Genomic DNA, 27,375 nt, shown 5'->3' with positions numbered 1-27,375 from the left:
CATCTGAATGGATGTTGATCATTCACATTCTGAAGGAATTCTTATGCAATTATAGAAAACACTGATGAGGTAGTGTAATCAGTTTTCCTTGGTGTTACAAACAATTGTTATGTGACTATGTGAGTTAGAACTATTTTTTTTCCCATAAATTGCTCCCCGCACCTCCGCCCCCCCTCTGGACCTATTGCCCCCCCTCTGCCACCCCCGGGCAAAATCTCTAGAACCGCCACTGTCCCAACCAGAAACTGTTTGAGCTACTGCCGTCAGGGAGGCGGTAAAGCCTATAGGGCCAAAACCCAGAGGATGACAGTTTTTTCCCCCAAGCAGTCAGACTCCTGAAAAAACACACTACCCCCCAACCATCCACACCAACACCACAATAACAGACTGGTATTTAACCATCTATTGTATTTGTACAGCATTTATCTATTGCACAATAACCCTACCTGTGGCTGCTATCACTACCACTTGAACACCCTACTCTTCACACTTTATTACACCTCATTACTTTTTATTATTATTGATGCTGCTACTTACTTATTTATTTTTATACTTATTTTATATATTTTTACATTTATATTTTTCTTTTCATATGGTTTCTTATCTTTATTTTTTTTTATCTTGTACTGTTGCTGCTATATGTGAATGTTGAGGAACGAAGCCTAATAATTTTACTCTTACAGTACAATAAGTGATTCTGATCTATTTATACATTACAGTCATTACTAATTCTTTATATTATTCGAATTATTATGTCCAGTATAGTATATATGTCCAGTATGTTTATTTTATACTTTTATTTTTATATCGCACTGCGGAAGGAGCCTGAGACTCAAATATTTCATTGCCAGGTACTGCTTTTGTAATTGTTGTGTTTATGTCAATAAACCATCTTGGATCTTGTAGATATATTATTATTTAATAGCTCTGGTCAAATATATGAATTACATTTCATTACAATGACACCTAACATGGCCTTGGTTGGTTGGGTTTAGTCTAGTTTTTACCCCTTTTTTGTGGTTTATATATACTAGGAGAAAATAGGCAAACGTACACCACTTTGTGGGTAATATTGAGGGTCGCTGGAGTAAGTTACAGGAATGTTCTAGTTTGTGTTGTGATAAGTAATGTGTGGCTACTGACTTTTTTCATTAAATTATTATAAGAAAACACAATATACAGGTATACATTATATTATTGTGCCAGATTTTTTTATATTAAGTAGGTTACACTGAGTAAAAAGCTGTAAATGTCATGCTATATCAGTAAGGAAGCTGAAAGACCAGAATAAAACCTCCTAATCATGTCATGCCTGTTGCCTACCTACGACAAAATTACAGAAAAATTGTGAACTGTGCAAAATAGGTCGTTTTGTGTGAGTTTTTTTTTTTATCTTGCGAAGGTTAACAGAGGTGGTAATAATAATTGTCCAAATACTAAATGATCATTATGAGGACGATGATGATTATTATTATGATGTTTATTATTGATAGATAATTTACCACTAGCCTTCTAAAGAAAGTAAATAATCAGAAAATCATTCGCTAAATAAACAATTTCAAGAACAAACAGAATGCAAACAGAATAAACATTATATAATCTTCACAAAATATGGAAAACACTATGGGTAATGCTGATTGAATGGCTTACTATGACTTACTATTATTAATGTTATCACATTATCTAGATGTGAAGTTGGTAGGCCTAGAGGCTGACGGGCCACCAGCTCCACTCTGCGGTGGAGCGTCTGTCTGGTTGTCAGGGGGCAGAGGTTTCCCGAGGTGGTGACCCGTAGTGAGGCCGTGTGGCCGCGAGTTGAGCTCCTCTCTGGCGTCTGGTCGGAGCATGAATCCCCCTTGGAAGCTGAGGTCAAACAGCTCACAGGGGGCAAAAGTCAAAGGCCTCTCAGCGGACAATCCCCGGAGTCTGTCGCGCCATCCGTCCAGCATCGCGGTGCGCACTGGGGCAGGGCAGTGGGCGGGGCCCCAAAATATCTGCGGAGCCAGAACCTGAAATCCACAGAAGTGGAGAGTGCCATTCTGAAAGACAGAACATTAGAAAACATAAATGAAAGGCATAGAAAGTAAGATAGTTTATTGACAATCGTGTTATGCAAGTTATCCTTCACGCACTTCCAATTTATTCTGCTACAAACCTGTAAGGGCCACAGTGTCACATTTATGTCTCCGTTGATTCCATCTGGCTGGAACATTGTCTTGCTGGCGCCTGTGCTAAAAGCGAGCATTGCTTTCTTATCCTTCAAGGAAATACACCACAATGCAAAAAAATAAATAAATTATAATTCAACATCTAAGAGACTGCCCGTATTTTAGTTTTAGGTGTAGTTTAGAATTGTGACCTTTTTTTTATGAGACTAACCTTGAATATGCCATTGTTGTACATCTTTTCCATTGAGAAAGCGAACCCCTGCGCTAGCACTCTATCCATCCATCCCTTCATGATGGCCGGGACACTGAACCAGTACAAGGGAAACTGCATGGAGGGATACAACAAACAGAATAAGCCATATTGGGACTTCAACTCCAACAACACATTTGTTCCACAGGCCTATATAGAAAATAGATAGTCATCTGTAGAACATTTGCAAAAATAAACACTAAGTATGTCAAAAGTCACACCCAACAACGTTCCCCCCCCTCGTAGTTTTATTCAGTTGCATTGTATTGAGTTATTGTTGTATTGTGTAATTGGTTTATAACTGTTTTATAGATGTATGGTTGACTTCCACTCTACAAGGAGTCTCTGTGCCAGCAATTCTGGGCTGGATACCGAATCCAGCCCAGGATTGAATAACTTTACTGAATAATCGTGCTTCAAAAAAGAACCACTTCAATGATTCTAATGACCTCTGACCTGGAAGATGATAAGCTCGGCCTCTTGAACTTTGCGTTGTTCCTCCACAATGTCCTCACTGAGGCGTCCCTCCATCCAGGCATGCATGGTCTCGTCTCCATACTGGAAGAGGTCAGGGTTCTTCAGATCACCTGTTCCAACCCCAGCCCCGCATAACAGCGCGGTTACTACTCAGGCTTGGGCGGCTGTAGCTCAGGAGGTAGAGCTAGTTTGTTGCTAGTTCGATCCCCGGCTCCTCCTAGCTGAGTGTCAAGGTGTCCCTGAGCAAGGCACCTCAACCCTAACTGCTCCCGAGGAGCTGGCTGTCGCCTTACATGGTTGACTCAGCCGTCGGTGTGTGAATGGGTGAGTGTTGGGCAATTTAATAAAGCGCTATGTAAATGCAGTCCATTTACCATTTTAATGCTCCAGTATACGCATGCCCCATGTGTGCCGTTTGCCTGATATTCACCATGACTAGTTTATTTGCTTATTTGGATGTACAAAGACAGACATGTGTTATGTATTAACAACAGTTTAACTTATTTATTTTGCATTATTTATATTATTTGATGTTTTTTTCTTTTTTTTCTTGTTTGTATTTAATTTTTTGCCAGAATGTAATTATTATTTTAATTTAAAATGTGTATAATGTTCAAATGTTGTCATGTAATCGACCAAGTCTGTTAACACAACACAACACATTCTTTGTAAATGTATTCCTAAGAGGACCGCTAGATAGTCAGCTGATAGAAAGAGAGAAACACATTCCACACACCAGTGTTTCTGGTTTCGAAGATATCGCCTGTGTCGTTTGCCTGTAATCTCCTCACGTGCCCTCGCGTAACTCTAACAATATCTCCAAGCGCTGCTGTTAACTGTGCCTCATTGTCTATAGCATAAACCAATCAGAATTATTTTTAGATTACATAATCACTTTCTGCCTAAGTCATCTATTTGACCTAGGCATTTTTGATGCTGAATAGAAGATGAAACTTAAATTATGACTTTAGAAATAATGCTATGAAGCTTACGATTATTAGGATATTTGTCCTTGCATCTATCCAAATAGATGTAAGGACATCGCTCCCATTATTGTTGTCATAGAATCCACTCAATGCAATTGGATTCCAAGGGGGCAGGGAGATCCATGGTGTACAGTTTAAGGAAGGTTACATCTGAGATAGAGGTTATACTAAGATAGATGAGCTGGAAAAACGAAAGACAGCCATCCCCTGTGTATAATGTGAAAAGACCTTACCTAGGATGTCTTCTCGAGTGGCTGCCGCTCTGAAGTTCATGGCATACAGGTCGGACACCACGACACTGTAGCCTTGCTCTTCCAGAACATTCACAGCCACATCCTGCGCTGCCTGGTTAAAGGAACCCAGGCTTTGGTGAGCGTACACGATCAGAACCGTCTTCTTCTGAGCTGCTTCTCTCACACACACACACACACACACACACACACACACACACACACACACACACACACACACACACACACACACACACACACACACACACACACACACACCAGATGGAATAAATGGATATTTACATTCATATATATACACTACATGTGGCTATTAGTTTGTCCACTAAAAATTGGAACCTTACTCATTTGCGCAGACATTTTTAAGTATTTCCAAATCCCTTGGCTCTTGTCAAAGCTGTCAAAGATGTTACAGTACATCAGGTTCTTCCTCTGTTCCGATCATTATCATAAAGTTCTCTGAACTCTGCAGTGCCACAGACCCAAGCTCTTATACAATGCCATGTCTTGATCTCAGCAAGAAAGCAGCATTTGATTGGAACTACTACGAATGCAGTCAACTCAGACCACTTGCCATTGGCTGAGGAAGAACCTTTTTTCTTCATGTTTTGATCGCAATCATTGAGCTAGCCAGTTGTTCCACCCACAAGCACAAAGGAATATGTTTTGGCTTGTTGGTCCGGAAAATAATGTTTGTGTCACTTTCAAAGGATTATCCTATAGTCATGTGTTCAATACATCTTAATCCTACTTAATTTTGGCTCATTAGGTCGACTACAGGAATATTACTTTGAACGTTATCCGAGGACTTACCCATATCCTTCTGTGACAATAATCCTAGACAGATTCAGTTGGAGGACAGTAACATTCATGTGGCAGGGTGCAGGTCTGTGCTAAGGTATTTGCGTGTCTGGAACACACAGGATTGGAATGTAAACCAGTTTAAAAAAAAAACAGACATGCCTCATGTTACCTGGGCAGTCTTGTCACCTGTTACTGTGTCACATGCAAGGCACAATGCTTCAATTTAACGAGTACTATTTGCAATTTAAATCTGGAGAGACTCGTATTTAAAACAAACCACAACATTTATTGACAATAAATTTGTCAATAAGACGCCATCAAATTATTCTTCATGGGGACGATGGATCCATCCATGCCAGCGGCGGACTCAGGGTGCACTCACCCTAGGCCATCTGGCCGTGGCAGTTTTCACACCTAACCGTGCTCAAATCTGCCAGTGTGAGTGTGGCCAGTCTGGCCAGGCCAGGCCAACTTGGCCACTTGGGAGAGGTGTGCTGCTACGGTACGGGCCGCCACGGTACAGATGCTTTATATGAGCTGCCCCCACATAGCCTCTAGGAAGCAGATTCAAACACACAAGCTGTATTACCCTCACATAACCACTAGGAAGCAGGACCAAACATATAAGCCGTAAATACTATCCATAGCCACAAGGGGAGCAGGACCTTACTGAAGGCTGCAATAGCTGCTCCATCCACAGAAGGCAGCACCTCAGACAAGTGAGGAAGCCGAGGCTAAGACGTCACACCGGCCACGCCCACTTCACACAGGCCACGTGGATTTGACCATAACAGTCTCTACAGAGAGGTGGGACGGGAGAATCTTCAGGTAGCTCAGGACTCGCGGGTTAGAGTTTTGATCAGCTGGGAGACGCTCAGCACGTGTTCGACACACTTCCCCTCCTTTTGCGCCGTAGTTACCATACCGATATACTTTGACAAATAAAGTGAGTTAAAAGCGATCCAGATTGGACCACTTTCTTCGAAGAATGCTGCAGTACCAAGTGGGCGGGCCTATGTGAAGTAGGCGTGGCCTGTGTGACGTATTGGCTCCGCCCTCCTGACCTGTCTAAAGGTGCTACCATCTGTGGCTGGAGTAGTTATTGCAGCTTATGTGTTCAATCCTGCTTCCTAGTGGCTATCTGAGGGAAATGCAGCTTGTGTGTTTGTCCTGCTTCCTAGTGGCGATGTGGGGGCAGCTTATGTGCTTAAAATATGTAACAGCTCCAAAATGTCCCACAATTTCACAGCAAAGCCAAACGTCCACAGTTTCAAACCATTTTGCCTATATGACCATTTTGTTATCGTATAACTACCATACGGCTATCATTAGGTGCCTACCATTAACTGTGCCAATTTTCAGATCTGTACTCTTTTAAGAAAGCCCATAATTCTCTTGTGAAATGTGTGCTTGGAGTTTTCTTGACGTTGTGTGCTTATCAATCGACATTGTCACCATGTGAATGAGGCTTCACGCAGTTCAGGAATGTCAGTGACTCAACGGGATAATGCCGTGTACTGGTGATCCTTAGGTTGAGAGTTACAATCCTGATTAGAGAACTATGAACAAGCTGAACATGATATGCTGTCATTGCCACTCATTTTAGAAACATTGAACAGCACCTGAGATTCATCAGGCAATCAACATTCTGGCTCATTTGTTTCAAAGAATCGGACTGCCAAGACACAGTATGACATTAAGGGGAACTTCTTCGTTAACCATTTTTCCTAAATTATTAACTCTATCATGTTTATATTTCATCCATTAGTGTTCTCGACTACAAATGTTTAATTTCCCCAGAATTCCAAAGATTTTTCAGGTAAATGATTTCACGAAAGCCCTTAATTCTCTTGAGAAATGTGTGCTTTGAATTTTCTGGATGTTGTGTGTTTATCAATAGACATTTTGACCATGTGAATGAGGCTGCATTTCAGGTTTAGAAGTGGAACATCTTTCCTTGAATATGACAATTATATGTAATATTTCTATATCTTCTATTAGTGTGTTCTTGACTTTTAATTTTGCTCGGACCCCGCTAATCACCGCTTGCGGTTATACTTTAATCTTGATTCTGTATATATTCTTTTTTGGGTTATAAATGCTAGGCAGGATGTATATTTATTATTATCAATTAGGACGACAATACGAAAAAAAAAAAATAATTTACAGCAGCAGCTCAGCTGTCACACGTAACGTTGTTATGGCAATAAGTGCACTATTGATTATTGTAAAAGCAGGCAAATTAATTTACCTTTAAATAAGTAAATGAGTTAAGTGCTCTATTAGGGTGAGTTTGTGTAAATGAATCGTTACATAGAACTCCTAAAGTAAGCAACCTGAGCGTCTTCATTAATGCTCCTATCACATGAACCAAGAATAAATATTTTTAGGGGTTGTTCAGAATGTTGTGTTTATGTAACATTTTCATGTTCATGTATTAAAAACAGGTTATATGAGTGCATGTTACAGAAAAATTCAATAGTAGCCATAGGTCATAAACAAGTGCACATGGATACATTTGATAACTTGGGGGCGGGGGGATTCTGAACAAAAATGGAAATATGTCATGTCAGAATTACAACATACCGATAAAAAAAAACGCAGCAAACAGTTTAACTGACGAAAGACAACATCACATACAATCACTGAATGAAGGCACATTTCTAACTAGAACTGTAGAATGCATTTTAATGCTGAAACAATGTTATTATTGCATTTTACACTGATAATCAGATGAATGATAATATAATATAGAAAATAATAGGCCAAAAAAACTAGGCCATTATTGTAAAAATACTGTGTTTTCCTGTGTGGACTACTACGTTTTGGTGTGAGACTAGTTTGGAACTGAGAGAAGTCTAATCTTGTTACCTGTAATTGAGAACCCAGGAAAAGTTAAGCTATATAGCATCATGCCATTTAGTTAATGTTTCTAAATTATTCAATATTCATTCATAATTCATTCAATCATATACATATTTGATGTGTTACATTCACATACATATTTCATACGTAGCTCAAAATATAAATACATCTCACTTCTTATACATTAATATAAAATGCTTCCAATTTGGGAAAAAACAGGTCTTGATTTGGAATAAGGAAATTATTGGGCATATCATTGGGCCCTTGGCAGACCGGGTCCTCTCTGTTAAAGTCTTCCCATACCTGTATGCGGTTTGCATGAGGTTCGTACGTGGTGGCTATCAGCCTAGAATAATCACAGCGGTTGTACAGCACGGGAACAAAATTGAAGTAGTTCACCTGTGGCGGGTCGGACAGATCTATCCCCAGGTACTTCATACAGAACCCCAGATGTATATCCTCAATGTACAGCGGTCTGACATGCCTGGAGGCCTCCACGAGCTTCCCGGGAAGGTCCAAAGACACAATGTACCCCAAGCCCAGAGCGTATCGTGGGTACACTTTCATTGGTAAAACATCCACCGGCAGGTACCACTTGGAGCTAGGATCTCTTCTGACTTCTGCGCCGGTTGTCACCAAGCCGGTCATGTAGCTTCCCCGCGGCGCGTCCAGCAGCATGTTCACCAGGTTGCGGACGTTGAGGAACATGTCTGAGTCGATCTTCATGGCGTAGGAGGCGGCGGGGCAGTGGGCGTCCAGCCACTCCATCATCACCATGGTCTTGATGGTGAGGTTCTTGTAGCAGTCCAGGAAGTCGCTCTGCAGCAGGTCACCATGGACCCTGCTCTCCTGGAGCAGGAGCAGCTGCTGCTGCTGCTGCTGCTGCTGCCCGTCCCCTGGACCTCCTCCTCCTCCTTTGGCCAGTCCCAGGAGGAAGAACAAGCTGACCGTCTTCCCCAGGATGGAGCTCTCCTTGCCCCAGGTCTGGCGGATGCTGTCGCGATGGGCCCGGTTGTGTGGCGCCACGGGAACCATGAGAACCAGGAAGGGCCTCAGCCGCTGGCACTTCTCCTCCTGGTTTATGATAAAGTGGTATTTGTGCGGGTATTCCACGTAGAATTGTTTGTAGGCATTTTCCCCTTTCAGAGAGATGTAAAACAGCTTCTCACTCGATTGGAATAGATCTGAATCTATAGCGATTTTAATAATAGTTGTTGTGAGCATAAAGAGAAGGAAAAGAGGGAAGTATGGACAGCACCACCTCTTCCCCTTGCTGAATAGCTCTGCTCCTGCTGGACACACGGAAGGTTATGTTAATTATGGTGACCTAAATGCTTGTATGAATAAAGTTGGATTGATATACATTATTAAAGAAATTTGAAAACCAGAGTTTGGCTGTACTTTGGATCATGAATGAGATATATGTAACTCCAGGATTAGCAGAGTGCCCAGAGCCGCAAATATCTTTAATACAGGCCATATTCTATGACATGGCCCTAACCGCCTAGCCTAGCTTCGCCAACCAGACGCACCAGAGACACTTTAGTGGAGCTGCCAAGGTGTTGGCATGCAGAACACATGGTGAATGCTGACATGTCATAGCTCTCTTCGGCTTGTTTGGTGATTGCTGGATTAACATGTATACCTTCCTGATTACCAACCGCCCTAAAGATGTGCAGCTGCCTTACCCAGCCTCACAGTCCAATCAGATCGACTTAGGCCAGGTTTGGCTGCTTGAACCAGCTCCCAAGAAACCTTAAAAAATGTACAGACAGGGATATATTTTTAGTGGGACTCACCCAGCTTTAGTGAAATCCTCCGGGTGCCCATTTGAAGCTGTCTTGATGCAAACATTGTCCAAATAGCCATCTGTGGGCTGTGCTGTAGGAAAGCAGAGGATAAAACTATCTGGTCTTGAATCGATGTAGGGAGGAATGTGTGATGATGACAATGACAATATAAAGTGCTATCAGTAAACCCTACAATGATAATTAAATGGGCAATCATTTAATGTAAACAAAGCAAAAGGATTCATCCCTTTGTTTTTTAACAGCTAAGACAGCCTTCTATGGGGCATGAGGATTTCAATTCCTATATCGCTTAAAATGTATTGAGATAGTGGTATTATCTTCAATGGTTGTTCCTGATTAAAGTTAGAATGGTTTACTGAAAACATTTGACATTGTCAAATTGTTATCAGGCATACCTCCCTACAAAGATTCAAGATATGCTATAAATAAATTAACCATTACTTAATACATGATGAGGGATTTATCCCTTTGCTCTGTAATAGTTAAGCCAGCCTTCTCGAGAATATAGTGCCCGAGGATTTCAACACGTTTATAAGCGTAACATGAACAGATCCTATCTTCATTCCATTGTGTGTCTGAATGACTGCGGTTCCATGACTTCTAGTCTGATCTTGCCTCAACAATTTTTTTAATTATTATTATTATTAATAATTAATAATAATAATAATAATAATATTGTTGAAAATTAATAATTTTCAACAATAGAAGCCTATGTAGCAAGTGGGATGTAGATTGTGCGAGAGAGTTACAGGGTTCCGGCTGTATGACGTTTTGACAAGCACTCAGAATGCAGAACAGATGTGAACACGTTCAGCAATCACAAATTGATAGAAACATCAGAAACAATGATAGTTCTTGTCATAGCAACTATTTTCAACTATTAATTCCCTTGCTTGGAGCTATTTCCCTTTCTTCCACCATTCAAGAGAATTCCCTTAATAGTGTCTATGTTGTTTTTTAATGACGCATCTTAAAGTTTAATATAGTGTAATAAACACACACACATACTCTCTCTCTCTCCGTCTCTCTCTCCATCTCTCTCTCCGTCTCTCTATGCCTCTCTCTCTCTCTCCGTCTCTCCCTTTCTATCTCTCTCTCTGTCTCTCCCTCTCTATCTGTCACACACACACACACACACACACACACACACACACACACACACACACACACACACACACACACACACACACACACACACACCCAAACATGGTACATAACCACTTCCCCTCAATATTTATACGTACCTTAGGTTTGAGATTTAGCAGTCCCATATGTGAGTTTCAGAGATGTCACATCTTAATGGTGCTGCCACTGTCTTCAGTTAGATGTTTAAACCACTTTGTATAAATGTATTATCAAGCCATACGACCAGAAACGCCTGTCCATTTGGTCCAACTGCATAGAGGCAGCATGCGACTGTTCTAAACACCTTGTTGTGCCTGCACTTAACCCTAATGTCTTTCACTCTATGCTTCCTGGGTCATTTGGTCAGAAACACACACACACACACCCTTATTTACCATCTCACCTTCTCTGGGCGTATCACGTTTCAGGAAGTGGGTACCAGAGAGACTGTTGGTCTGATTAAATACATTGCACATTCTAAAATGCTGATCTATTTTACTCATGTTTTGCATATGTTTTCTTTTGCTTATCTATTATTTTATTTTATTGTATGACTTGTATATTGTATGGCTATTTCAATAAATGTGCCTTGCCTTGCCTTAGATACAATATAATATAGATATATGTATATAATATTAGCAGCTAATATATACTAGCTGACTATTTGAACGGACTGTAACCACACTAAGTAACTTCAGTGAGTCAGGGTAACAGCTCATACTTAAGAAAAACATTTTAGGGGAGAAATAAAGTCCTACAATTATCCTACAAGTAAAATTAGCATTACGATACAACAGTATAGTTGATCTAGAAAATGCAATTCCTGCAGAAAATGTGGTGAGTGCTGTAGTACAAAGGGAGGTTAAAATACTTTTTTAATAAAGCCACATCGATTAAAACATAAAGAAACGTTAAATGGCTTAAATCAAGTGAGGAAATCGCTGTGTTTCAATCGTCCCGTGTTTCAATCGACCCGGCTCTCCCCTATCTTAAAAAGTATTATATATTTAAAAAATCTGAAAAATAATCTCTAGGTGAAGAATTTAGGAAGGAGATAGGTCCCAAAGTTTGTAGAGTATAATAAAGAGGAAATTAAGAAAGAAAGAATAAAACTTATGAACAACAGTAGTCGAGCGCTACATGCAGCACTCGCCTATTTAAACAATAAATAAAGCTTAATTTTTCCTGTGGCCAAGTACGATAAGAAACGATGGGAAGGTTTTGCACCAGATCAATGGGCAAAGTCACAAGTGTCTCTGTCGATGGGCTCCTACAACACCCAGACACAGCTAGAGACAGTTGTGGAGTTGACGGGATGTTGGCATGCAGAGCACATGGTTAGTAACGACACATTAGAGCTCTCTTAGGCGTGTTTGGTGATGACTGAATGCTCAGTTATGGTTCCACGTCGACACAACGGAATGACAACGTAGTCTTTTCGACGCAGTCGTGAACCTGTTTAGTTCTGCTTCATAATTTTGGTGAGTGGACCAATCACAGCCCTTGCTGCTGGGTCGCCTCGACGTAAGGTAACATTTTTTTGGAAGCGCACGTCAGGCCCTTGTGGAGGACGCAACGAGGGTCCGCAAGGACGTAAGGGGTCCGTAAACCCCCAAGAGTTGCGTCAACGTGGAACTATAACAAAGCCTTGAGTCCTCCTGATTACCAACTGCCCCAAATATGTGCAGCTTCCTCACCGAGCCCCAGAGTGTGATCAGAAAACTACAAGTCTGATCACAACTCAGGCCAGGTTTGGCTGCTGTAACCAGCCGTCAACCATACACACACACTCCACATAGATTTATCTTTTTCGTAAACGGAAAATTGTGTGGTAAGTATGACACTTAAAGTTACAGTTAGGGTTTCCTGATTGTGTTGATGTTACAAAGGCAGGGTCACCTGATTGCAAACCACCATGCACCATTCATTTGGTTACATTTGGTTACGCAAACTCACAAGGCAGTACCATTGCTGTAGAAAGATTTAGAACGATTCTTTGATTTACTTGCTTACAGCAGATATCATACTACTATAGCAAAGTTTAGCAAGGTAGTTTTTTTTTTTTACTAGCACTAGCAGTTGATCATATATCTGAACATATAAAGCTTGGTGGTTCATATACTAATTGGAATTGCTAGATTTCTAATGTGCCTATTAGCAGGGCCGTTGCACCAAATCCTGGGCCCCTATACAAAAAGTACTGATGGGCCCCCCTGCGCTGAATTGTTGACGGGGGGGACGGGGACGGGGGGTGAAAGGAGCGATTGTTGACGGGGGGGGGGGAGGGGGGGGTGGAAAAAACAATTGTTGACCGGGGGGGGGGGGGGGGGGGGGGGTAGTTAATTATTATTATTATTATTATTATTTATTTTTTTGTGGGCCCCTAGAATCGTCATCACCTTTCACCCCTTTACGACGGCCCTGCCTATTAGCCAAAGGGCCAAAGAGGCAAACACCCTGTAATAACACCAACAATAATCACAGAGGGACTCAAACATGTAATACCACACATACATGAGTCACATACTCATGTCTTTTCAGGAAGCCATTTTTTATTTCATTCATTGTTATTAGTACTAACTTGGCCTGTCAATTCAGTTGTTCTTGTTGTATATAACTATAAATATATTCATGTGTAGCAATGTCCGTGCTACACAGGCATCGACATTGTATGCCCTATCTAAATACAATCTCTGTCTTTCAGCTGCATTCTTCCGAACACATTTACCACGGATCTCCCTGCCCCTACCGAATCCCATTGCATGAAAAGTGTAAGGACATGGTGGCACACTCCACCCAGATGGCTTTGACTGGGCTCCTCCAACAAGGACATGGACATGGCGTGTATTGTTGAAAGCCGGTTATTGTAGAATTTGATGGACAATGGTACATGAGATGATGACGATGCTGCCATGTAGGAGATCCCCTTGATCGGTGTGGTGATAGCTGGTTTGAACTGTCCACATTAATTGCTCAAGGGACAACAGGTGTGCAGCCTCACCCAGCCAGATTCTATTCAGACTGGGCCAGGTGAGGCTACTTAAACCGGTCATCAACCACACACCCTCCACACCTCCCTGTGTTCCAGTACCAATAGTACCATACTATTTATTATGCCAGAAAAGGATTGAGTATGTCCCAATACTTAGTAGGGAAAATGCAGTAAGCCAAAAATACCAGGATGTTGTACTACATCCGGTCCCATTTCGCAGAATGCAATCCAGCGTGCTTTTTTAGCTTTCTGCCCCACAATCCTGTGTCATCCGAAATCGGCAAAGAAAAGTGCAAAAAGTGTGCGGTGGCATGTGACACACCTCACCAACCCGCAGATTATCTCCTCACAATGTTGTTAAATGACCAGTTAAAACTCATTGCCAAAGCAGGGGAACAATAAAATAAAAAGGTCAGGTATATATTTTCGCGAATGGTCTGACTTTTGGCTCTATACTGCCGCCTCGATTTCCGGTGGTATTGCTCCGTTTCTCCCGGAGCACTCCGGATTCGTAAGCTCAGAGGCGACGGACCCATTGACGGACGAGGGGACCGGACGAAACGGTCCGTATCCTTATTTACCGTAGGGTGTGAATGGGCCTTAACTTAGATAGATTGTGACAAGGGAGTGGCAAGTGTTTTAAAAGAGATAGATCATGTGGATCATCCCAGGTTTAAGAGATTGAGCGTGATTCGTTGAAAATCATGTGCAGTGTGGTTGGATGCTGAAAAATGTGGCACCATGAAGCATTGAAGGTGAAAAATTCTGAGCCTGTTAAAGTTTATTTCATTTGTAAACCCAGCAGCTAAATGCACAATGTTGCTGCTTCTTTCGAATATTGCCTAATCCAATCCTTTAGCAAACACAACCTTAGCCAAACACAAGGACAAAGATGCAATGAATAGGAATCAACAACTGATTTGATGTCCGTGTACGTACACTTTGAAAAGGGGAACTATTAAACAATTGTAAATACCGCCTGTAAGCCTGATAAACAAAACCTTTTGGGGCTGTGCATTTGTATGCAAGTATGATGAATAGGAAATTACTGCAGCTATGGGCAAAGAGACATGGCATGTTTATTGATATTATAATTACTGCAAATAAACTATAAAACACAAGATGCATTCTTATACATTCATACAATGGTTAGAACTGATTTGATGGCGTCATCTGAAAGGGTCACTTCTAGAGTAGCAGGGAGAGAGGCATGTGCTTAATCAGGATTGGGCACCCTTTAATGACATTAGAAGACAAGACTTAGATTAAAAAAGAATTAAGAGTTGTAGCGTCGTATTGGGTAACATGTAGCTGTACCTATTGATCATAAGAGCCAGGTTTTATTTTTCTTGTTATTGTTTTGTTGTGTTTCTCTCCTGTGTTTGTTATTATTATTTTATTTATGTCAGATTGTGAATTGGAATTTATTATAACTGAAATTACAAATGCATTTCAATTTTTATCTAACATAATAGAAAAGGATCAACAGGTTAAGTAATACATGCTTAGAAAGAGTTAGTTGGACAAATTAGCGTTTAGTTTGGCTAGTCAATCATTTCATGTGTCGAATGCAATATATGTAGCAGCAAAAGTCAAATCAGGAAGAAAACCCTCCCTTTATTTCTCATCGATCTATGTTGGGTTCAGAGACGTGCGGTGAGGTCCGTGGCTGGTGAGGCACTGACTTTTTCAGAGTCAGATTTACAAATATTGTTTGTTGGATATAATTGGATATACCCAATTGTTATATAGTAGAAAAGGCGATTTCTCGTAGCACAGCCAGACAGCCAATCTTTTTGGCGGTACCACTCTGTTTGAAAAGACTGCGTTACTTTCTGTTTGAAGCAACCCGTTAAGTTCCGGCATTGGTCTTTCTCCATCATTTATTACCTATTTTTTTTATTGAAAGTCCAGTTTTGAGAAATTTCTGAGCTTGGCTATATAGTCGTATGGTAGTTTTACAATAAATGAATGGTCATACAGGCAAAATGGGTAGAGACTGTGGACGTTTGGCTTTTCTATGAAATTGTTGGAAAAGTAAAAAATTTGAGCAGAAGACCAGGGTGAAAAAGATACAACTGATTTTAGAGATTAATATGATGAAAGAATTTTGAGTCCAGGTTAATCTGGTGAGGAGAAATAAGACTAATTCATGTTACTTTGGTACTGCCACCAAACATTTTAAGCATTTTCGAAAAAAAACAAAACGTTACAGAAACAATAGGGGACCGAGCGGCGAATAAATACAACATAACTGTCCATGAATTGAAAATACTACTTTGATGTTGATGAAGAAAATAAAGTTGTTATTGTAACAGATATACCAGCGATATATGTAAGACCAGAATACTTCTTGACCAATGTCCTCAGCAATGTTCCAGTCTGATATCTGAACCACCAACATCCGGTTCCCTCTCGATCTGCTCATCAGCAATTTCTTTATTTTTTCTGTATTTAGGTCCAAAAATAAACTTCGAAAGGATGTGGGACTATTCAGTGCTACCTCTGTTCCTTCCAAAGTCTCATGCGAGCTCTCCTTCTCATGAGGAAGGCTATCAGGCCACTGCAAAGAGCCAGCAGAGGGAAGGAGCCACAGGCCAGTAGGAGACTCCCCTCCCCAAAATCCCGAATCATCGCTGGCCTTCTCGACAGGAAGTCCTGGAAGAGAGCTTCCTGCTGAGCCAGCGTGCAGAGGGCCAGCAGCAGGTGGAAGAGCTGATGGCCGTGGCCGACGTTGTCGAAATGGCCCGGGGCGTACCGCTCCGGCACGGGACAGGAGAAGAAGAACGCAGCCAGGATGAAGAGCAGCATCTACAGAGGGAGCACGGTGGGCCATCATCTAGCTCACTATCTAGGCAACTGGACCAGGCGAGCAGGACATCTCGTCTACCAGAGGGAAAACTTTACCGGGAGGACTGACGCCCCCCTTCACAATGTATACACGTTGAAAGCCGACTATATGTACTCTATTGGAGAAAGTACTTTATAGCACGGTAGCACCCTAAAAAAGTTCAGCCGCACAGGACTACAGTCACACAGCAATAAGAGTATTAGCCAAGTTATATCCGAGTCAAAGTTAGATATATCTTTATTATCTTTAGCCTGAACTTCTGTGTAGGTGCGGTAAAGAATAAAAGCATGAAGGTAAATAAAGAGTTGCACCTGTAAGCTATGCAGGGGGAATGCCGAGTTGCTGTCCCAGCTGTTGGTAGCGAGGCTGTGGGCGACCGGGCTGATGTCCAGGAGATAGGCCAGACCTGTGGGGACCACCTGGAACAGCTTGCGATGGAGAGGGTATGGCCGCCGGTAATGCAGCTTGGCAAAGCAGCAGCTGGCGCAGGTCAGCCACGCCAGGAGGGCGGCGGCGGGGAGAAAGACCTAGAAGGAGGCCATTAAGAAACACATTAACACCATCACCACCACCACTACCACTACCACTTTACCACCGCCGTTATACCACCACTCTCACAAGCCTTACCACAATCTCTACAAACACCACCATCCTCGCCACCACGCCTACCACCACCGCCACCAACCTCACCCTCACTACCACATCATAACCACCGCAGTCGTCCCCAGCTCACCTCCCCAATCTTGCTGTGTCTCCAGTCAGCAGCAGAGCTGTAGAAGAAGAGGGCCAGGGCACAGCCATACTGATACACGGCCACACCCACATAGTCCAAGAAGAACAGGGAGTAGTGGGCCAGCTCCGAATGGGACTGCAGCAGGTGTGTGGCTGTGCTGGAAGATTGATTTAAAGGTGACATATTATACCGCCAGGTGAGGGTGTGATAAGCCATTAAAAGCTGTTTTGAAAATCGGCCTCTTCTGACATCATAAGTGGGCATGTCCATGTCCTAGATGTGTGCTGGATAGATCAGTCTACCAGCCTACCCAGTGGACTGTAGCAAACGTTGCTCCTCTATCTGTCATACGCCAACCTATGATGTCAGAAGGGGCAGGTTTTCAAAACAGCTTATAACAGCTAATCACACTCACACTTGGTGGCATAATATGTCCCCTTTAATACACCGGGTCACATGGGGAAGGAATGGTGGCTCCAGTCAGGTGTTAATTGATGGATCTTGTGTCCCTTATAAGGTCTGACTGTTTCTTGAGGATGTATAGAATGACTGTTTTCTAACCTTTGTATTAAATTAAGCACATGTAATGTATTTAATTGTCGTCAAGGGCCAACCAGGTTGGTTGTAGGTCTTCATAATAATAATCATGACGCATTGGCTGCATCTAGTGCTTTTCTTAGTACCCCAAAACAAGGTGTAAGCCGTTACAGGTATTGAGTACCAACCAAAACTACAAGCAATGCATTAAACGTCCAATGTTCTTTACTATTATCAAAACTTATTAAGAGTTATCCCCTGCTATGAATACTAATGCAGCATATGTAATTAAAATGGCGGACAGTCATTTCAGCACATTGTTTAACTTTGCTTAACTTTGTGCTAGCCATGTTTGCCTAGCCACTCTCTTGCCGTTGCCCTGGTTGACCTCTAAATCCTGTACGGATGTAGATGTAAGTAGGGGCGGTTGTGTTCCGCACTCACCTGCAGCTCAGGTAGGTGAGGGAGGACAACACGTAGATCACCAGGGGGAGGGAGGCTGGGTCCAGTGAGAGGCCCTGCCCCTCAGGGCCTTGTAGTCTCAGGCCAAGAACGCCCTTCACAACAAACACTTTGGTGAGTCACTGATATGGAAATTCACTACTGGCATGTCCCCCTGTCAAAGTTGACACCAGACATGCCAGGAAGGAATTATTTAGTTATATGGTGACTTAAAGGGACACTGTGTACAAATTACTCCCATCTAGTGGTACAATTGTATATTGCATTCAAACTAATAATGCTCGCAAAAACTACGGTGGGCAGTATGTGCCAAGAAGCTGTGTCATGACATCCAATACTACCTCATCGAGTCATTCGAGTGATGATGAGGTTCGTTATTTCAAACAAATTTCATACTGCATTGAATCATTAGTGTAAGCTAATGATGGATGAGTAATATTCCTCGAGCAAGATAGTGAATTATTTCAATCATCATTCACGCTGGCTCAGAGTGAAAACGCGTTTGCATTTCCTGTACCACGTAGTGCTTTTTGTCCCTCTCGGCAGTTCATAGAACGGAGGACATGGAAGCCTCCATGACTTATTTATGAATGAATACGTTGATTTGAGGTAATAAATGACTTAAAATATTACACAGTGTCCCTTTAAGGCACAGTTATGTTTACACGTCGCGCATCGTAATGACCAAGCAGACACTTTGCCACAGTCGTGAACCTGTTTTGGTTCTGCGTCGGGTTTTGGTGAACCCCTTGCGTTGCGTCGACATGAAATCATAACTAAGCCTTTGGGTAATACAAGAAAGGAATTCAAGCGGACGCTACCCCTCCACGAAACACAGCAAACGCTCCAAATCTCAGCGCAACGCACACTCCGGCCAGCAGGTGGCTCCACACGTTCAGCGTCTCGTTGTGCATTTGGAAGATGCTCAGGACATAGCAGCGCCAGGAAAGTCCCACTGGCCGGTAGCCCGACAGGATGTAGGGCTCCCGGAACAGCGCCGGGACATCTGCGTCTCTGAGCGTGCTCGGCTGGGAGGGTAAGCCGCCTGGGGCAGGTGTAATCAACAGGCCTTTGAGAGGTTGGAGAGAGGGGCAGGAGAGCGACACACGAGGCATTCTGACATAGAGATAGTGAGTGCTCGACCGATGTGACGCTGTTGAGCGTGTATGGCTGGAGAGGTGGGTTTGTACAGGAAGGTTGATCCCAAGGAAGAGCTGTTTCTTGATTGGAAAGCCACCGCAGGGTCAAAGTGAAGGCTGCATTAAGAGTGAGGCTCTAATCAGACAGGAGGGAAGAACAGAGAGCCAGAGAGAAAGCAGGTAAACAACATGAGGTGAATAATTGTTTTAGTATATACTAAAAGTGAACACTCCAAAAATAAACCAGATATCACTTTTTGCCTGGGTTTGTTCGTTTTTATTAGCGGCTTATTTGTTTTTAATAGCGTGACGAGACGACCGTCACAATATCCAGAGTTTGACAACTCGATCATGGGATATTGCCCAATAACCTGAGATAGCGAACCAATCGAAATGCTCCATCGGAGGTTCACGTGAATTTTCTCAGTGTATAAGTGAAGTTAGCATAGCATTGTTCTCATGACGTATCGTAATAGCATCGTACAAATAAAAAAACACAAAAATGAACAAACCAGAAATTTGCCAAAAAATAGTTGCATGCTGCTTCATGAATATTGCCGTTCAATTCACACACATATAATGTGTTAACATACACACATACATATCACAAAGGGGTAAACCCCACGACACAGTAGAGGCATCAGAAGGCCAAGGTCTCCGAGGTAAACCCTACCTGAATGCTCTGTCTTTGGTGGTGGTATTTCACAGGCTGTAACCCCGCTGTCGTCCTCATTCGTTCCTCCTCTTAACCACGGCTACTTTCTGTTTCTTCACCCTTGCCCAATTCACTCAATGAACTATTGTCACATGCAGGGCCACGCACACACCCACACGCACACACCAACACACGCATACAAATTCTCTCTCTCTCTCTCTCTCTCTCTCTCTCTCTCTCTCTCTCTCTCTCTCTCTCTCTCTCTCTCTCTCTCTCTCTCTCTCTCTCTCTCTCTCTCTCTCTCTCTCTCTCTCACACACACACGCGCCAGAAAAACATATTTAATCATGCTTAAATACTTGAACGAACAGTGTTTCTTTGAGTCAGCTTATTTTAGGGGTGATTTGCGGTGCTGAGTTTCCCATTGTTAATGCGTGTGAGAAAGGGTCGACTATGCATGAGTCCATGCAGAATCTGAACAAGGAGATTATATGTCATGAGAAACTCCTTAAAATCGCCTCAGGCTCCACACAGTATTAACACCAGCGGGCTCTGGTCGCTAGTATATGTTTTTTCCTGAAGTTTTCTTCAGGACATAATCTCACCTGGTTGATCACATTTTTTTATTACAAGAAATGTGTATATATATATATATATTAATAAATACATACATTTGTTTTTGTATCTGGAGTGATATATGTATGCATAATGGGTGTCCTGGGTTACCCTCCAACCCCTTCAAATAATGTCTTATTCACAATATAACAGCATATGTAACAGCATAGTACATTAAAGTTTACGATTTATGTATCCCTTTTTGATTTCCTCTTCCCTGTTTTACAGCCCTTCATTCTTGAATCATTGAGTGTTTTGAAAGTGTTATGTCGCACTATTCTCCATAATATTTTTGAAGTTAAATATCCTCAAAATAATATGCGGATAAGGTAAGTATTTTCATGTATAACAGTCAAGTCAAAAGTTTAACCACTAATCAAACCACTATTTATTAAGAAAACCATACACTTATTGACACATATTGGCATGGGGACGTACAATAGCAGGGAAAATGTAGGAAAAGAGATGTTTTATTTTTTTTGGTTTCAAACCTTTATTTACACTCATAAGGCATTGAGGTTTCCCTAATTTACAATGACGTTGAGCAAACAGGAGGGGACATGCACACAACAACAGCAATGACAAATAAACGTGGAAAAAACAAATGAAATAAATATAAATAAATGCAACTAAAAACATTTGCAATTTGATGAGCTGAGAATAAACACCAAACGTTTAAAAATAGTAGCTTAGCAGAATGGAGTACCTCTGAGTTAAATATGTAGGCGAAAACAATGTGTTAGTTGTCAGAATAAATCGAATTTCCAAACATTTGAGATATTTGAACATTAGACTTGGCACCCTGAGGGCGTCATGAAAAAAGTCCTCTCAAAATGACGTTTTTATAAGATGTCAGGCCGAATACAAGTGCAGCCCACGGCAACCATCCTGTGGGAGGCGATGTAGCAGTTCTTCTCTGGCCCTTTGTGGAGCACCAGAAGGTTCTGGTATATGGGCACAGCGTTGTTCCTGGCTCCGGCTGGCTGGCTGGGCTCAGAGCAGTCACTGTGGCTGCACTCCGCCTCCCAGATAGTGTGTGGAATCCGGTGTTCTTCCGTGGTCGGCCTGGACACAGAGAAGGCAAAAAAAAACATGGTTAACAGCAGAGAAAGTGAGAGATAATTTTGACAGAGAGAATGCCATGGTATCATAGTTGTTGTAGAGAATTCTTACAAGGATGAGGTTAGGTATTGACTTGACACTTTCTTTAGATGAAAACATGATTAAAAAACGACTCCCCCTGTAGAATTAATAACATTCTTTAAAATATATATATATAAAAACGTATTAACTGTATGTATCATGTCAAGTTAAGTCAACCCTATTTGTATAGCTTTATTGATAACATTTTAAAGGGAAAAAAACGGAATAATACAAGCGAATCGACTCACCTCCACGTCCAGGGCGACAGAGAGCGAGTGTGGATGTCGCCGTTGTCATGAGTCACGGCCGTGAGCGTCGAGGAGAAGCTCCTCACCATGAGGCATCTCTCTGGGATCTCTCCAGGCTGTTCCTCGGCCATGACCCAGGTCAACACACAACATACGACCTGAGGAAACAGTCGGGCAACAGGAGAAGCAAGACTTAGTGAGCTATTCAACTCAGTGAATGAATAAACAGATTTGTAATAACAAAAGATTAGTGATATCTGTTACGCCGTGACCAAGGCAAAACCAAGTTCCTACATTGACTACGGTCTCTCTGTCTATCTCTCTCTGTCTATCTTGCTATTGTGCACTGCATTTGGCGCGTCATAGCAACAGTATATCTTCAGCTCACCAGGCACTGGAAAGAGGTGCGTCTGACTGTCATGATCTGTCTTTGAGTTTCGTCTTCACCTCGTCCTCGCTCTCTCTGAATGGTGCTTCTTATATCTGGCTGCCACTCTGTTATCTGATTGTGCCGGGCAGATTTGGCAAACTGATAAGATGAAAATGGAAGACAGAATGGAGATTTTGCGAGAAACCCAAGAGGGGGTATTTTGACCTTTATATCTTTCTAAAGGCATTGAATAGACAAGCCTACGAAATGTATAGTGGGAAGTATGTGAGATTAATTTTTGTATCAATGTCACAGCTTCAATGACATTAAAGACGAAAATATATACGTAAAAGATGAAACATTACATTAAAGATGATTATAAATAGGACAAATTTTGTATTAACAAATAAATAGCAAAATCGATGAATTATGAATATAATGCAGAATAACCTAATTTGAAACCAAAAGCATGCATTGGCGTTCTTGGCTTGGAGTCCCTTTCTGATTCGATTATATTAGCCAAATAAAATGTTAAACTGTTCAGGTATATCTGGGCCTGACACACAATATGATTCCTTTTTGTGAGCATCGTATGCCTTTTTGAAACAACAGCCTTGGTTCATGTCAATTGTATCTGAAGACACTATCAGACATTGTCTCATCAACAACAATACACACCCCCATTGAGAAAAGAGAGGTTGATCCATTGATGACACACCAAACCACTATCTATTTACATGTATTATCAAATCACACATTTGTGAATCGCAAATAAACTGCCTGTTCCATGTTCTTTTATTTTTTGTGTGTATATTTGTCATGTTCAGACCAGCTATCCCTGCTTGATTTGCAAGCATCTCTCTTCAACCAAAAGCTTCCTGCTTACAATACAGGGTATCTGCTTCAAGTAAAGGCTTATGCTCAAACTACAGGCTTCTGCTTAATCTACAGACTCCCTGCTTCAACTACAGGCTTCCTACTTAAATTACAGGTTTATGCTTAAACTAGAAAATGCATTTCCTGCAGAAATTGCGGTGAGTGCTGTAGTACGACGTGAGGTTGAAAAGATGTTTTAATAAAGCCACATAGATTAAGACATGAAGAAACGTTAAATGGCTTAGATCAAGTGAATGGATTTTAAAAGAGTTCAAAAGTCTAAATGGAGTAAACAATGTAGACATGCACACCATTTAAAACAATGTAAATGGTTGGAGACGAATAAAGTGACCGCTGAATGAAAAGCGCAAAGCATTGCAAGAATGCAGAAATGTAAATGAATTGAATTGAAGAATCTGAAAGTTCAAATGTATTGCCCTGTACTGCTGAAAAATCGGAGAGGTCAAATGTATTTTGCAAAAAAAAAAAAGTGTATTGCAGTGCACTGCTAAAAAACCTGGAAGCTGAAATCGAAAACTGACAGACGCTGAATTGCATTATCTGAAGAAGCAAAGTGCTGAAATAAATTGTTACAAACGCTGGAAGCTAAACTGTAATGCTGTCAAAGCTGGAAGATAGTAGTAGTAGTGGTACTAGCTGTAGTAGTAGTAGTAGTAGTAATCATGGGCGGTTCTAGGGGGCGGGGGGGGGGGGGGGGCCAGCAGGGGCCAGCTCCCCGTAAAACTGAGCTCGTACCCCCCTCCAAAAGTTTTTTTTTCTTTTTACCCCCGTCTCGACGGGGAGTCGATTGCTTGCGATGGTGGCACTGACACACAAGGCGGAACTTGATATTTATGATATATCACACTGAATTTATTTCTGTTGGTGATGCATGATACTGAGTGGCTTGATGTCAGTGAAGGAAACCCCAAATGTTGTGTTATTAAAATTGCTTTAACCAATGACACATTTAAAATGTATTATATTGACAATTGCTGTAACTGAAGGAAAAACTTAATTCTATGCTACAGAAATAAATGCTGTAACGGGAAAAAGCCAATTATGTATATTGTGTTTTTGAATGCCGTTACTTAGTACTAAGCTAAATATTTTGTGTCCCGAGTTCAAATTGCCCCTCCAACAAAACAACTGGCCCCAGTCTGGCCCCCCCATGAACATTGGTCTAGAACCCCCCCTGTAATGGTAATAGTAGTAGTAGCTGAAGTAGTAGTAATAATAGTAGTAGTAGCTGTAGTAGTAGTAGTAGTAGTAGTAGCTGAAGTAGAAGTAGTAGTAGTAGCTGAAGTAATAGTGGTACTACCTGCAAAAACGATATGCTTTATGAAAGGTAGGAAATGTATGGATATTTGTAGGAAGAATTAACCTTTATAACCTGCCGAAATTGTATGTACTCGCCTAATGCTAATTTTTCCAGCCTAACGTCGTAAAAAGTAGATCTTGCAACACTGCCTGCACGTCCTCGCACTCTAACCTCAGCGTAACTCAATGAGACCAACTGAAAACAAGCTGACATGGAACTTAAACTGTGATTTTGAAAATATCGAAATTCTGTTTTCAGATTATTGAAGATACAAGTGTGTTGATTTGTTAAACCTTTGAACTAAGGTTAACGATAAAATATTGACCAAGTTACGAAATCTGAAGTAGTAAGTGTCAGAGAATGGGTGGATGGCTCCGCCGTCCTCCCATTGACTTCCATTGGAATTTTTTTTATTTTAAAAGTAGAATATCTTAAAAGGTATAAATAATTAAAAAATCGGAAAAGAATCGCGCGATTCCAAGCTAATATGAACATTGGAATGGAGTCTCTAGTGCCGTGTTCCGATATCCATACTTCCATGGGTACACTTAAACGAAGTACACTATCCGCACTCACTAAATGCGCTGATTTTCAGATGTCAGTGTTGTTCCAAATCGAATACTCCGTGGTGCACAAACCGGAAATTATGATCACGACTGCCGCCGTGGCTCCTCCCCCCCAATAAACTTCCCGCTTTGAACGGTGAACTCTTTACGCCTAGCAGCTACGAAAAGTGTACATCGCCACACACTTCGCGATTTGACCGTTTTGAGTACACCATCCGGGTCCTTTCGGTACACTTATTTTAGCCCGATCTGAATCGGAACGCCCTACGTACTCAAACTTAGGCTAGTAAGTACGGATAGTATGGATATTGGAACACGGCATTGGTAAAAAATGTAGGAAGGAGATAGGTCCCAAAGTTTGTAGAGAATAATAAAGAAAGAAAGAAAGAATAAAACTTAAGAAGAGCACTGCATGCAGCACTCACCTAATGAGAACAATAGGTGAGCGCTGCATGCAGCACTCACCTAACTACAGGCTTCCTGCTTCAACTACAGGCTTGCTGCTTTAATAGGCTTTCTGCCTCACCGACAGGCTTTCTGCTTTAACAGACGTTCTGTTTCAACTACAGGCTTTCTGCTTCAACTACAGGATTTCTGCTTCAACTACAGGGTATCCTGCTTCAACTACAGGGTATCCTGCTTCAACTACAGGCTTCCTGCTTCAACAGGCTTTTTGCTTCCACTAAAGTTCGCCCTCCCACCAAATAACCTGAAACAAACAGATGAAACAGACGCAAAATGTTGTTACTTAAATGGATCATGGTTCAAGGAGGTGTCATGCAATATTCATGGACACTAATTACATCTATAGAGAGCGACAGCAGTAGGGTATGTATGTTAGACAACTACAACTCTTGGGTCTCTGAGCTGCCCAGGTTGAAACAAGCTGCTGCCATATGTTGTGACCTGGAAATATAACATGTCCAAATTGTATAGCTTGTTTATCGGAAGGAGACGTATGACCCGGAACGTCGTCAGGCGGGGTTCCGGAATGCGGTGGTGAAAAAGTTTACGTGAATAATTCAATTAAATTCAATTATATTTGTATAGACCCTTAATCACCATTACAGTCTCAAAGGGCTTAACAGGCCAAATATTTATGACACCCCCTTTTACCCAAGACCCCACAAGGGCAAGAAAAAACTCCCACAATAAGACACAACGTGTAAGAGTCCAGAAAACCTTTAAAAGATATATATGCAGTCTGGGGTGAATAAAGTTGCCAAACTAAAGAAGACGCAGTAGCGCAATGGTTGCGTGGATTACGAGCCACGTCCAAGCCCACGCCGTAAAAGGAGACTGGCGTGGGATCGCTTGGGTCTCATACGCAGTGACTGCACTCACTCATCCGTCATTCCTTTAATGGTGCCCTCGGAGAGAGCATGAAAGGGTGATTAGTTTGGTGAGGGGGATTAGTCAGTAGTTCGGTGAGGCTGGTGCTCTGATGTGGTCGGCTGTTTCCTGGATGCGACGGCAGGGCCCTAGCGACGGGCTCCCTAGGGGCTACTGGGGAAACAGTCATCATTGTCACCGCTTCCCCTGACCTGGTTAGGCAAAGAGAGGAGGAGAAGATGTGGGTCAGATAAGCTCATCCAAGTTTCAAACCTGATGGTATCGCTGCAATGATGGTGTTCCAGACGATGGTGGTAGATAGTAGTAGGTAAATGTTTATCTTTACCAGTAATAGTCACATACACACACACGCACACACACACACACACACACACACACACACACACACACACACACACACACACACACACACACACACACACACACACACACACACACACACATGCACATGCATACATGCACAAACATGGACACACAAACTCACTCATATGGACTTTAAACAACAATAATAAGTAATGTAATGCAATATGGCAATTCCACATTGGGTATTTTCAGCTCAGCCACTGCTACAGAACTGATACCTAGCTAAATTAGTCCTGGCGTTTGGTTTTCCGACAGTGCAAGTATTTCTGAGATCCTACAATACCCATCAACCATGCCGTAGCCAGCTATGAGGTCATTTTTCTAGAGATAAAAATCAAAATTAGAAACGAAACACAACTGTATTCAAAATCAGTGGTTGAGAACCTCTCCAAGATTAGTAATCTCTTAATTCAGTTG

At 41.9% G+C, this 27,375-nt stretch overlaps 4 protein-coding genes across 7 annotated transcripts; all 4 read right to left on the bottom strand.

Annotated features, from left to right (window-relative positions):
* Positions 1 to 1,465: 1,465 nt before the first annotated feature.
* Positions 1,466 to 5,077, bottom strand: nqo1 (NAD(P)H dehydrogenase, quinone 1). Of its 4 annotated transcripts, none has more exons than XM_060071387.1 (6): positions 4,943 to 5,077; positions 4,115 to 4,288; positions 2,875 to 3,005; positions 2,380 to 2,493; positions 2,156 to 2,257; positions 1,466 to 2,039 (listed from the first exon to the last, which is right to left on the bottom strand). In XM_060071387.1, the coding sequence occupies exons 1-6, from the start codon at positions 4,944 to 4,946 to the stop codon at positions 1,680 to 1,682; spliced, it is 885 nt and encodes a 294-aa protein (XP_059927370.1). In that variant the 5' UTR covers positions 4,947 to 5,077; the 3' UTR covers positions 1,466 to 1,679. The 4 variants fall into 4 exon arrangements, with proteins under 4 accessions (XP_059927370.1, XP_059927371.1, XP_059927369.1 ...); XM_060071388.1 differs by having other exon boundaries at positions 4,115 to 4,285; positions 4,943 to 4,966; XM_060071386.1 differs by lacking the exon at positions 4,943 to 5,077 and adding an exon at positions 4,474 to 4,695 and having other exon boundaries at positions 4,115 to 4,285.
* A 2,514-nt stretch (positions 5,078 to 7,591) lies between these two features.
* Positions 7,592 to 11,080, bottom strand: LOC132471995 (beta-1,3-galactosyltransferase 2-like). Its single transcript, XM_060071383.1, has 3 exons — positions 10,854 to 11,080; positions 9,598 to 9,679; positions 7,592 to 9,090 (listed from the first exon to the last, which is right to left on the bottom strand). The coding sequence occupies exons 1-3, from the start codon at positions 10,878 to 10,880 to the stop codon at positions 7,976 to 7,978; spliced, it is 1,224 nt and encodes a 407-aa protein (XP_059927366.1). The 5' UTR covers positions 10,881 to 11,080; the 3' UTR covers positions 7,592 to 7,975.
* A 4,712-nt stretch (positions 11,081 to 15,792) lies between these two features.
* paqr8 (progestin and adipoQ receptor family member VIII) lies at positions 15,793 to 20,421 on the bottom strand. The gene is made up of 6 exons (XM_060071384.1): positions 20,122 to 20,421; positions 19,131 to 19,584; positions 18,292 to 18,404; positions 17,311 to 17,467; positions 16,889 to 17,104; positions 15,793 to 16,537 (listed from the first exon to the last, which is right to left on the bottom strand). Exons 2-6 carry the CDS (start codon positions 19,422 to 19,424, stop codon positions 16,226 to 16,228), a joined length of 1,092 nt encoding a protein of 363 aa, XP_059927367.1. The 5' UTR covers positions 19,425 to 19,584; positions 20,122 to 20,421; the 3' UTR covers positions 15,793 to 16,225.
* Positions 20,422 to 21,182: 761 nt separating this feature from the next.
* il17a/f2 (interleukin 17a/f2) lies at positions 21,183 to 23,169 on the bottom strand. The gene is made up of 3 exons (XM_060071347.1): positions 22,498 to 23,169; positions 22,110 to 22,267; positions 21,183 to 21,783 (listed from the first exon to the last, which is right to left on the bottom strand). Exons 1-3 carry the CDS (start codon positions 22,528 to 22,530, stop codon positions 21,561 to 21,563), a joined length of 414 nt encoding a protein of 137 aa, XP_059927330.1. The 5' UTR covers positions 22,531 to 23,169; the 3' UTR covers positions 21,183 to 21,560.
* Between the last annotated feature and the right edge of the window lie 4,206 nt (positions 23,170 to 27,375).

The sequence above is a fragment of the Gadus macrocephalus genome, chromosome 14, assembly GCF_031168955.1.
Source record: "Gadus macrocephalus chromosome 14, ASM3116895v1".
Classification (NCBI taxonomy): domain Eukaryota; kingdom Metazoa; phylum Chordata; class Actinopteri; order Gadiformes; family Gadidae; genus Gadus; species Gadus macrocephalus.
This window is presented reverse-complemented; position numbering and strand designations above follow the sequence as displayed.